Consider the following 13,287-nt stretch of genomic DNA (forward strand, 5'->3'; position numbering starts at 1 on the left):
ACAAAGATTTCTGTTTCAAATAAATGCTGTTCTTTTAAACTTTCATCTGGTAAAAAAAAAATGTATCAGAGTTTCCACACAAAAATTAAGCAGTTTTCAACGGTATAATAACAAGAAATGTTTCTTGAACACCAAATCAGAATATTAGAATAATTTATGAATCATGTGACACTGAAGACTGGAGTAGTGATGCTGATTATTCAGCTTTGACATCACAGGAATAAATTACATTTTTTACAATATATTAAAATAGAATCAGCTATTTTTTTCAGGCTTTCTTTACTGTAAATAAATGCTGCTTTGCCGACCACAACCTTTTCAACTATATCCTTCAGAAAGTAGGCAATCTCATAATGCACTGCATCTGAAAAAAAGCCAGATAAATATTTATTGCAGCAGTTTACACATATGCATTTTATTATATGGTATATTCAAGACATTTTTATTAGTTAATGCATTCAATGGGAATCAAATCCATTACCTTGACACCACTTAAGCCGTGTGTCCACCAAAGCGTTTTTTCACGCGGCTGGGTATTTTTTCAATTGTTTTCAATGGGAGCGCCGCGTTTTTAAAACGCCATGAGCGTAACGAGGCGCTGAGCGTTTTTTTCACGCTGAAGCGCTGAGCGCTCTGCGCTTTTTACAGGTCGCCGAGAGTTGAAGAATGTTCAACTTTGGGTAAAACGCAGCGCTCATCACTGTCATTTTTTACCCAACCGTCCAATCACAGTGGAGGAGGGGCGGGACTAATACCACACTGACCAACCGCCACATTCTGCTTGTACAACATCAACAGATGACAACAAGCATAATAACGAAACAAAATAATTTAAAACAAGAGTTAGAGACATTTTTATATAGAATCAACACAGAAACAAAATATGTGTGAAATGAGATGCTAGTAACACTTTCACGGATATTCCGTATCTTAACAAGCAAAGCGTCTCAACTGAAAAAAAATTTGCACTGCCAAAACGCTCTCAAGCGCCCATAGCTAGGCGTTTTCAGCAGAGCGCCTAGTGTTTTCAGCTGGCTAAAAACGCTTTGGTGGACACGCGGCCTTACTGCTGTTTGAGCTACTGAATATTCTTATAAATCATCTGAAACCAAAAACTTTGATTATAAAAGTTTAATCTAATTAAAAATCACCTAATATTTGTGTGTGCTGCATGTTTTTATGCTTATTAAAGTATCACACTGTTAGCTTAGCAGCAACTATAATTCGAGTCTCTGTGTGCTTTAGATTTTTTACTGCCTATGTTGGGCATTTCAAATTAGCAGCTGCCAATGTAGAGACAGTGAGGCAGGTTACTTGGATTTGTTACAGAGTCTATGATTTCTGTTAGTTTTGAAAAGTTTTCCAAAAAGTACTTTATCTCTGATCTGTCTTCTTATTCGGTTACAATACGCTCTTTATGACTCACCGCAAAAAAATAGTGAGAACAAGAACAAAGAGGCATATGTCTCCACCTACCACGCTTTGGAAGATTTGATATATAAACTGAAACTGGGAGAGAGAAAAAATGCAAAAGAGCAGCAGTTCCAGCCTAGAGGTTCAGGTTAGTGTCAGTGGGTGTAATGTCACTGTATAGGGGAACATTAGACTGTTCTGGCTGCTTTGAGTCCTCGGGGAGAAAAAAAAAGCAAGAGCAGAAAGCGACATTCATATAAAGCAGAGGAATATTCCCTCAGAAGCCTGTTAGAGTGGGTGGAGAGTACAGGCATCCTCCCGCGGCATGTAACGCTATGACAAGGGTGTAAGGGTGGTGGGCGATCCAGGGGTCACGTCCTATCACATTACAGCACGCGGGACCCGAGCAGTCACTGGTGTTTGAAGGAAGCCTGACCCTATCCAGCGCTGGCTAGTAACTGATTATATGTAATCCGGATTGCATAATCAGATTCCAAAAGATGGCACACATGTAATTAGATATACAGTACCGGTCAAAGGTTTGGAAACATTACTATTTTTAATGTTTTTCAAAGAAGTCTCTTATGCTTATCAAGCCTACATTTATTTGATCAAAAATACAGAAAAATATTGTGATTGAAATATTATTACAATTTAAAATAATGGTTTTCTATTTTAATATACTAATATCATTTATTTCTGTCATGTAAAGCTGAAGTTTCATCATCCCTTACTCCAGTCTTCTTCCAGATACTAGTTATTATCAATGTTGCAAACATAACATGTGATATTTTTTTTTTCAGAATTCATTGATGAATAAAAAGTAAAAAGAACAGCTTTTATTCAAAATTGAAATCTTTTCTAAGAATACAAATATTTTTATATACATTTTTATAAAAATTTTGATCATCCTTGCTGAAAATAAATATTAATTTAAATTAATTAGATTATATAAAAAACGATAGTGCGTTACAAAATATTTATATTTTAAGAAAAGAAAAATTCACAATAGCACTGTTATATTAATGTAAGTTTTTTTTATATACAATATATCTTCTGTTATGAATATGATGCTGAATACTCCTATTAAAATGTATGTGTTAGGTCTAAAGTAATCAAACAAATAGTCAGAATGCATTACCTAAAATATGTACAATTTTTGTCATGTAATTTGTAATCAGTAACGGACTACAATTATCTCTTCAGCACTGGTTGTAACTCATTTGACACAGAAACTAGAGTGCTCGCCTGCAGCGAAGACCTTATATCTAACCCTAACACACAAAATAATGGAAAAAAGGAAGGATCTGAAAATGTGACAGCACATAATACAACATGCCGAGCCCTTCACCACTAACTGTCAGATTTGCTCTTTTCTTGTTTCTTTCTCTCTCTCTCTCTCTCTCTTATGTTCCCAGAGAAAAGTGCAGAGCCGTTGGCTGCGCACAAAGTCCCTGCCTCCCCGCAAGCCTTTGTGCCAGCTCCCGCTGCGCCCGCGGTGGCATTAGTGCCCAGCCCATGCAAGACGGCACCCGCGCATGCCAGCCCACCCACCGAGCCGTCAGGGCACGCGGCAGCCCTGAAGAACACCTCCAAACCAGCAGCGGTGCCAACGGCCCCGTCAGAGCCCAGCGTGGAGTCCGAGGACGAGAAAGCCAAGAAGCTCCTGTACTGTTCGCTGTGTAAAGTGGCTGTCAACTCTCTCTCACAGCTGGAGGCACACAACACAGGTGTGGCCAACATCTGCCTCCGCATCACACTGGCTTTCCCACGCTCCCTCGCCATTAAACCTTCTTCTTTATCATAAATGTTTCATGAAGTGACCCTCTGAGGCTTGGGAGTGTGGAAATGTACTTGCAGCTAAAACATAAATCAAAACCAGTGTAGCGATGTGAGGCTCATCATTGATAATGTATGAAGAACTGGAAAATATAGACGGATTTCCCACAGTCATGGAAAACCTGGACATATTGGATTTTAGAAAAGCCTGGAAAAGTCATTGAGACTAATCAAATATTAAAATGACATAAACATTTATGTAGTCAATATACATTTTTTTCTAGTTATGCTCAGCTTTAAAATATTTAATCTGCAAGAAATAGCTTTTTTATGCTTAGAAAACATTATCCAGACACACTATAGAAGAATGTGTTCAGAGTCGGGCGGGTGATAAAGCTACAAAATATCCTGATATTCTGATACTTCAGTATATACACAACTGTTTAAAAGTCTGTGTATATATATTTTTTTTATTTCAATGAGTTCAAAAGAGTCTTCAGTGTCACATGATCCTTCAGAAATCATTCTAATATGCAGCTTTGCTGCTCTTTCTTATTATCAGTTGAAAACTTGTGGAATCTGATGGGTTTTTTTTTTTTTCAGGATTCTTTGATTTATTTACAGCATTTATTTGAAATAGAAATCTTTTGTAACATTATAAATGTTTTTACTGTAACTTTTGATTAATTCAATGCATGTAATAAAAGTATTAATTTCTAAAATAAAATCTTACTGATCCCAAATTTTGAATTGATTCACTTAAAGACAGTTTGAACTGATTCAATGAAATAAAACTTAGTACTTCAGTCAGAGATTGTCCTGACATTTTCATACTCGCAAAATTAGTTAGTGAGTCTTTAGGAAACTTAAAATACACATACAGTCTTGCTTAATATTATACCTTCAACAAAATCACTGTGTACTAGTATATTCCACAACCTTAGGCCGTAAAATGAAGCATAAGTTAATTCAAGTTCTCATCTGACTTAATTGTGTTAGAAATGATATAAAGTTAGATCAATGCAGCCAACAGCCTTACAGCTGCACTGAATAAACAGATTTGTTTCTTTTCTTCCCTTTAAGCCAGAGAAAACCTTCTACTTTGTCTGTTTCACCAGGTTCAAAGCATAAAACGATGCTGGAGGCGCGAAATGGAGCTGGCCCCATTAAAGCGTACCCCAGACCCGGGTCCAAACTCAAAGTTCAGGCCACACAACTTAACAAAGGCTCAGGCTTACAGAACAAGACGTTTCATTGTGAAATCTGTGATGTCCACGTCAACTCAGAAATCCAGCTTAAACAGGTATTCAGTTCAGTTTCAGTGTAAGAGGATGTATTCTTGTTAGCATGTGTCTTTGGTTGCATTTGGCATGATCATTACTTATGCAGTTACAACAAAACTTAACGTGTGCAGTGATGAATAATGAAAGCACTATAAATAGTAATGTGATTCTGTGGCCTGATCTTACCAAATTTGCATGCGGGTAAAATGGAGTTGTACTTCCTATTATGCTGTTTTTGATAGTTCGGTTCAGTGTTAAGTTTGGTCACAAATGTGTATCACTTGCATAACAAGGTTAATTAAGTCTGTTTTCTTCACAGCATATTTCCAGTAGGCGGCACAAGGACAGAGTGGCTGGAAAACCCACCAAACCCAAATACAGCCCGTACAACAAGCAGCAGCGCAGCTCCAGCTCTCTGGCTGTAATGCATTATTTATACTCTTTATAATCAAGCGCTTTCATCAAGTGTTTCTCGCATCTCAAGTGTCAGTGCTGTGAGGAGTTTGTTCCACACTCTCTAGGCTGACAAATACCTCTCTGGGATGCTAATGCTCGCTTGGCATTTTTTTAAATTATATGCAAAATATGCTTGAAACAACTTCCTATTTATTGAAGTACAGTTGGCCCTTCGCTAAGCTCCACCTCCCTTGGTTACTGTTGCTAGCTCAGACGAGCTTTACAGAATGTCACATAAGAATGAATGTTTTTGTTTTTTTTTGTTTTTTTTCTGTTTACAATATTTGAGGATAATTTCTGTAAATCGCATTTGAAATATCCAAATGCACAGATCCTACAATCTATAGACTTGCATTAGAAAAGAACGGTAATATTTGAATAATTACTTATAACAACAACAAAAAGAATAATAATATTAATATTTTTGTATTTGTATTATTTTGTATTTTATTATTATTATTTCCAGTAAAATATTTTAAATTATTAGTAGTAGTAGTAGTTATAACAACAACAATATTATTATTATTATTTGTAAAGTATTAAATAATATTATTATCATCATTATAGTTGTTGTTATTACTATTGTAATATTACACATAAAGTATTAAATTTAATAATAATAATAATAATAATTATACTATAAATAATAATAATTTGTAAAGTATTAAACTAACAAAAAAGTATTATTACCAATAGAGCATTAAAGTATTTAATGTTATTATTATCAGTAATAATTATAACAACATCAATATTATTATTAGTAAAGTATTAAATATTATCTTTATAGTTGTTGTTATTACTATTATGTAGTATTAAACTTGCTATTATTATGTCATCATCAATAAATTAATAATAATAGTAATAATAATAATAATTTGTAAAGTATTAAAATAACATAAAGAAAAGCAGTAAAGCATTAACATATTTTATATGATTATAATGATCAGTAATAATTATAACAACAGTATTATTATTATTTTATTATTATTTGTAAAGTGTTAAATAATAATAATAATAATAATAATAACGCATTCAATAACTCTTCTTTTTTATATTATTATTATTCATAAAGTATTAAACTTAATAATAATATTAATTATTATTATAAGTAGTAGTAGTATATCATGTATACAATGGAGTATTATGTTCCATAGTAATACTTATAAAATAATAATAAAATTATTATTATTATTTGTAGATTAATGACCTGAAGGAAGACGTTTTAATTTCTGCTTATAGTTGACTATTTTTACATTCCAAATCTAAAAACAATTTCACAAAACCTCAGATGTGTATGGTGCATGCAGACCAGAGTATATATTTAATTACATCACAGGCTTTTGAGGTTCAGTAATCACACTAGGCCTTCTAATCAATGTCCTTTCGATTAATCGTGCAGTCCTCGTTTCTTTATCGGTGCAGACACTGTTCTTTCTCCTTCACCAAATTGATTCAGCGTTTATTTTTGCCTTTTTCCTCCAGGCCAAACTCGCCCTGCAGAATGACTTGGTGAAGCCCATTTCACAGGCTTTCCTCCACACACCCTTCGCCCCCACCACAGTCCCGTCCATCTCCCTCCACCCTCGTCCCAACGCCTCCATCTTTCAGACGGCCTCGCTTCCGGCCTCCTTTCTCCGCGCCGCTCCGGGACCGATCCGACACACCGCGGGCTCCATCCTGTTTGCGCCTTACTGAGACGTTTCTCGAACTACGCCACACTAAGTTCAGATCTTGAAACAATGGTGTGTTTATTGAAACTTTCTCCTCAACTGTCCTCACCATCGCAAAACCCAGGAAGGATATTCCGTCTTAGTGAGGACTTTTGCATTTGAAGACACTTCAAACAAAGTGTTGAACTGCTTCCTGAAAGACTTGAATTATCATGGTCTTCCTTTTCGACTCAACCAACCCCGGACAAGCACGTGCCTGGAGGCGCTGTCAGAAACAACCCCAAATCTCACCGTGTTCAGTCAACGGCTTGATGTTGTCAGGGAGCCTGTGATGCAGTTTTTGGCCTGTGTGCTGTCTTGTGTCGTGAAGTCAATAAGCTCAATCACCAGTTCACTCTTATCCTTTCATCTGACAGGTAACACGGCATTTCTCTTCTCCATGTGTTCGGGTTCCTCTTTTTGTCATATAAGTAGGTTCAGCCTGTTTTCATCATGATTCAAACTCTCTTTTGTGTAATAGGAAAACCGTGGGCCTTTCATCTCTCTGTGATATCCTTATTTGTCACGAGACTGTACTCATCTGCAGCTCTCTGATGATGCAATAATGTATAGATCATTAATATTGATATTCTCCATTGTGTATTTAATGTTTACCTTCCAGGTTGCAATACTAGTTGTATTTTATGAGCTGGAGGAGAACTAGGTATGTTATTTGGTACATTTATTTTTAGAGATCGAGAGAGAACCGTTTCCATTCACTGAGAATTCTTTAAGTCCATAGTATATATGTATGAGAGGCTGTACATAAAGATACTACATTTTCAATAAAATAATATATTTAAATGATTTCTTCATTAATTTATACTGTATATTTCTTTTCATGAATCTTTCATGTTCATTATGAAATGTTTAGTAAAAAAAAACACTATATGCATCAATATTACATGAATCATTTTATTTATTTTCAGGTATTTTTTTAATTGCGCTGTTTCTACTGTACATTTCTCTGAGTCCGTTCATTTGTGCAGGAGATTTGTTTGCTAAATTTGATTAAATCCTTCAGTTCAGTGTTGTGTAATTTGATTATTAGTTTTATGTTTTTCATATTTCCCAGTGCTTTTCATGTTCATTCATCTCTGTGATGAATGACTCATTCAGGTCTTATTTGCTAATAATATAAACATGATCATATCTCAGTTCTCTGTTTGCACAGTCCCGTGTATAGTGGGACTTGCACAGTGTGTGTGTGTGTGTGTGTGTGTGTATATATATATATATATATATATATATATATGGCATATATATATACTCACACACATTTATTTATTTTTTATTAATCAAGAATTTAAAGTGTCAATGTGGGCCTTTCATAATATGGGCTTCAAATGTGTGAAACCACTGGTGAAAATGCTTCTGTTTTGCTTCCTTACTAATAATATTTCATACTTTTTTTTATTAGAAATTATTTTATCATCACAATTTCGGTGCAAAAATTGTCCATGAACTTCAGAAAGTCTTAGTATTTTAATAACTCTTACTTCTTTGATTATAGTGCAGTATCCTTAATATTATTATTTTTTTCTAAATGATATTTTTAGTATCCCAAATTATAATTAATATTTTTTTTATATTTATCGTTTATTTCTCAGTTTAAACGAAAAACATCCCAGTCAAAGTGGTTTCAGACTTTTGCACACCATTGTGCCACTTTATTAGGTACACCTTGCTTGTACCAGGTAGGAGCCACTTTTGCCTTCAGAACTGCCTTCATTTTTCATTGCACAGATTCAACAAGGTCCTGGTTAACATTCCTCTGAGGTTTTGGTCCATATTGGCATGATAGCATCACGCAGTTGCTGCAGATTTGTCGGCTGCACATCCATGATGGGAATCTCCCGTTCCACCACTTCCTAAAGGTGCTCTATTGGATCTGGTGACTGCGGAGGCCATTTGAGTAAAAGAACTCATTGTCATGTTCAAGACAAACTGTTTGGCCAGTCTGAAATAAGTTGAGCTTTGTGACATCATCAACAAGGCATTTTCGCCCTCAGAATTGCCGTCACTGGATAATTTCTCTTTTTCTGACAATTCTCTTTAAAGGGATAGTTCGGCCAAAAATGATATTAAACCCATGATTTACTCACCCTCAAGCCGTTCGAGATGCATATGTCAATCATTTTTCAGACGAACACATTTTCAGTTATTTTCGAAAATGTCTTAGATCTTTCAGTGGTTATAATGTGAAGTTATGGGGTCCACTCCTTCAAGTCCCAAAAATGTGCATGCATCCTTCACAAAAGTAATCCATCCGGCTCCAGGGGGATAAACGAAGGCCTTCTGAGGGTAGTGCGGTTTTGTGTCGTAAAAATATACATATTTAAAACTTTATAAATGAAAATAACTGGCTTCCGGTAGCGGTCGACGCGCGTTCACGGAGATGGATGCTGGCGTATGATGTAGGACGTAACGTAGGAAGCGTCGTGACGTAGAACGAACGTGACAGCGCCGCCAGAGAGCAGAGCAAAACCAAACTCCACTCAGTATTTCCGCGATTTAAAAAACGTGTATTTAAAAGAAAATGTCGGAGGATTTTGATATTAGAGAAGAGGATATTGAGTTCTACGTTCGTCACGACGCTTCCTACGCTACGTCCTACGTTATTTTCATTTATAAAGTTTTAAATATATATATTTTTACGACAAAACCGCACGGATTACCCTCAGAAGGCCTTCGTTTATCCCCCTGGACCCGGATGGATTACTTTTGTGAAGGATGCATGCACATTTTTGGGACTTGAAGGAGTGGACCCCATAACTTCACATTATAACCACTGAAAGATCGAAGACATTTTCTAAAATAACCGAAAATGTGTTCGTCTGAAAAATGATTGACATGCATCTCGAACGGCTTGAGGGTGAGTAAATCATGGGTTTAATATCATTTTTGGCCGAACTATCCCTTTAAACCCTATATTGTGTGTGAAAATTCCAGTAGATCAGCAGTTTCTGAAACTCAGACCAGCCCTTCTGGCACCAACAACATCACGTTTCTTCCTCATTCTGATGCTCAGTTTGAACTTCAGCAGATCTTCTTGATCATGTCTACATGCCTAAATGCATTGAGTTGCTGCCATGTGATTGGCTGATGACTATATTTGCGTTAGCGAGCAGTTAAACAGGTGTACCAAATAAAGTTGCCGGCGAGTAGCTATATATTGTGATATTTGTGTAGGAAATGCCAAGAACAATGTGTCATCACTATTTATTTGTTTTGCCATTTTGATTCACCACCTCACTATTTCTTCCATATTATGATCATTTTCCTGTGATTATGTATGCAATGACAACTGCAACAAGACCCAGATCGGGACGTCTAGCAGTGAGTGTTGATATAATGGGACTGCTCTTCACCTCTGCTTTTCATTAGGACTGATAGTAATACTGGCTGACAGATGTCCAGCTCTCGGCTTCAAACACCCAGATGAGCACGTCAAAATGACCGGTTCACTGGGTACAGAACACCCCTCTGACCTATAGCACGCCACCCTCGGCATTATTAAAATGAAGGTGGTACATTCCATGCACAGTACTTTTAGAGAGGTAAGTAGTAGGTCATATTTCGGGATGGCTAAAAGAAAACCAGTCTCAGTTGACATGGGTAAAAAAAAAAAATCCAAAACAAGTGACAAAACACTGCATTTTTAAAAATACTCTAAAACGTGATGTTTCATTATGTTCTATTGCAGGCATATATCATATGTTATGAGTTCCTGTGGTGAGTGTTGTTGAAAATGGAGATATGAAGACCCAGAACTTGAAGACCAAACGTTTCAAAAATGGCAGAATACCAGTAAAGCACTGATCGTCTTATTATTACAAAAGAATTGTAGTAAAGCATTGCGTTTGATTCTAATGTATTGAGCATTATATGATCTGAGCTTCGCTTTACAAAAGTATGCTTTTTGTATGTCAATAATTGGCTCATTTGTGTTTTGTTTTTTTAAAGAATTTTAAGAGAAAAAAAAAAGATTTAAAAGCAATAAATGAACTCCATAATGAGCAACCTTTGTGCAATAACATGTCAGAGAGGGCCTCAGGAGATGGAGAGAAATCCTTTCAGACAAAAGATTTCAGTTCTTATTGAAACGCTGAGCAAACAGTGAGGATTAGCTGCCCTTGCACTTGAGCTGAGTGACAAAGCTGCACTTATTCACAGATTCAGTCTCCACGGCACAATGTTGTCTCCATGTAAAGATCTCTACAGCTGATTTACACTCGTCTCTGTCCAGTTCAAAACACAAGAGAGCAAAACATGAGCTGGGCATTCACTAGCAGCTCAAATATCCCCCACTGTCCATCAGGAGGATTTACAGTCAGCCCGCATTAGAGGACACGTATTATATATCATTAGTTCACTGCCAGCAGCTCTTCATGTATTTTCGGATAAGGCTGGAGTGAACGGGACGCTGCAGTCATATCCTCTGACAATAATTCCTGTTCTTTTTTTACGCCGATTACAGCACCTATACATAGACAGCATAAGAACTGTGTATGTTAAGCATCGAGAACAATCTATCCTTCACTTTCATAATCCTGTTTACCAAAATGACTCACTATTACAGCTCAACCTGGACTTTGACGCAAAACGCTCTCTGACGCAAATAATTGGGGCACTTTAACTGATCTGGATACTGCATCAAAAGTGCTGTGTGAGTCAATGGGGAACATGCACATTGTTTGACGTATCATAATCTAACAAGCAAATGTGTTTTTAGATGTATGGGCCTATAGCCTACTGTTTTTGTAGATGAAACATCTAATCTTTAATCCTTTCAGCAAACCCTCCTTTTGGAACAGCAGTCGCAGTATCTGCCCACAGGAAAAAAAAAGATGAAAAACCTTCAAAAAAAGACAAAAAAAGCTTTTGTAGAATTGATGAGACCAGGCGGCATTCATTCACGAGCTCCACGCAGAGCCCATTCTTCTCAAAACGACTCTTCTCTGTTGGGATTCATTTGTGCCTTTCTTGGGCATTGAAGTTACAGCGTAGAATAATAAACCCAAATAAATGACTGTCAATGTCTGACAAAGTCAATAGCAATGACAGAAATGACCTTTTTATTACAATATTTACACTCTAGAATTGATTCCTGAGCTTGTATGTGCAAATTTGTTTTCAGTGTGTGTTTGTGTCAAATTGAATTCATTAACTGAAAGAAAAAAATCTATTTGTGAACAATTATGGCTGTTCATTATAAAACCAAACAAATTATATTTCAAGATGAACCCTTACTGGACTGAAGCAACTCAAGTTTACTTGATTTTCCATACAAAAAGATGCTTTTTTGTAATGTAAGTATCAAATATGATTCAGGCTTTTGAGGAACGTTTATTTGAACGTTTATCTCTCAATCATCATTGTATTGCTTTGCATGTTTTGCCCCCACAAACTATTGGAGTTGACAACTGATATTTATATGCATATTTTGTAAGTTGTCTGCTAAAGATCTCACTGATTTACATTACAAACAGAATTTCATAATACTTTTTGGCCATATAAATATCAGCAACTGCACCAAATTGCACTTTGCTCAGTTTGGGCCTCTGAATAAAATGTCTCCTTGAATATGATCTCTATATTCTCCTATATCATACTATATAATAAGCCATAAAAGCCTGATACTCAACAACAAAAAACACATATGCAAACTGTTCCATATCAAAACGATACGTTTTATATGTACAACACATTTTAAATCGTAAATTCAACAGCCTTTTTCTGCTGAATTAGCAAGGCCATGCTATTACTAAAATCTGTTTTGTACCTTTAAAATATACTGACATCCACCATAACACCGGGGAAATTTACATGATGAATCAAAGATCATGACAAGTAGCTTTTCCACAAGCTGAGGGAAATTCTACACACAAAACACCATCATGGTAACACATGACACTAAAATAATGCAATAAACATTAATTACATAACATAAGCAACACAGATTAGTAACAATAAAATAAGAAGAAACAGAATTATTAAAATGTGAATTGTCACACAGGGAATTCTGGGAATGTCAGGCTTTTCACTGTAAATTAATAAAATTATCTTTTTTTTTTTACTTCCAAAAAGGGTACAGTATTTTACTGTAAAATTACATGTAAGGTTAAATGTAATGTTAGATCTATTACAGTTTCCCCCCGTATATAGTAAGGGAACTTATTGTTAACCAGTTAGCATCTTACAGTCTTTTAAAAGTTAAAATTACAATAATTGTCTTACTATTCGCTTTAATTGCAACGTGCTTGGCAAATGGGAATGCAGTTTGAGACGTGTGAGAATACTGAGGTCTTTTTCTCAGGAAAACATCTTAGAAATGCTAAAAAAAGAGAAACATTAAAGAGATTTTGTTTTGAGATTATTCATTCCTATATGGGTAAACAACTGCTCCTTAGGCTCGTTTCATACTCACAATTCTTCTCCGCTATGAAGCACACCGCCTACACAACTTCAAATTGCTTGTATTCAGCTCTTCTCTGACACGCACTCTTGAAATCCTTGTGTGCCAAGTTGTTCACTAACTAAAGTGTACTAAACTACACGGACTGTAAGGCTGTTAGTGTAAATCAAGCTCACTGTCACTTGCTGCAGTAAGACAGTTTAACATTTTCACAAGGGCTCTTCTTTAC

General features: G+C 35.9%; 1 protein-coding gene across 3 annotated transcripts in view; it reads left to right on the top strand.

The window, feature by feature from the left end:
• znf385b (zinc finger protein 385B) overlaps positions 1 to 7,677 on the top strand; it is a 130,116-nt gene extending 122,439 nt beyond the window's left edge. For 2 of the 3 annotated variants that reach the window (XM_081367882.1, XM_081367881.1), the window contains exons 6-9: positions 2,832 to 3,143; positions 4,311 to 4,495; positions 4,795 to 4,896; positions 6,414 to 7,438. In XM_081367882.1, coding sequence (XP_081224008.1) covers positions 2,832 to 3,143; positions 4,311 to 4,495; positions 4,795 to 4,896; positions 6,414 to 6,626 — 812 coding nt within the window. In that variant the 3' untranslated portion in view covers positions 6,627 to 7,438. Of the gene's footprint in view, positions 1 to 2,831; positions 3,144 to 4,310; positions 4,496 to 4,794; positions 4,897 to 6,413 lie in introns of all 3 variants that reach the window. The other variant, XM_081367880.1, reaches the window with a different exon arrangement.
• The last annotated feature ends 5,610 nt before the right edge of the window (positions 7,678 to 13,287 follow it).

The sequence above is a fragment of the Scardinius erythrophthalmus genome, assembly GCF_964197995.2.
Source record: "Scardinius erythrophthalmus genome assembly, chromosome: 6".
In the NCBI taxonomy this organism is placed as follows: domain Eukaryota; kingdom Metazoa; phylum Chordata; class Actinopteri; order Cypriniformes; family Leuciscidae; genus Scardinius; species Scardinius erythrophthalmus.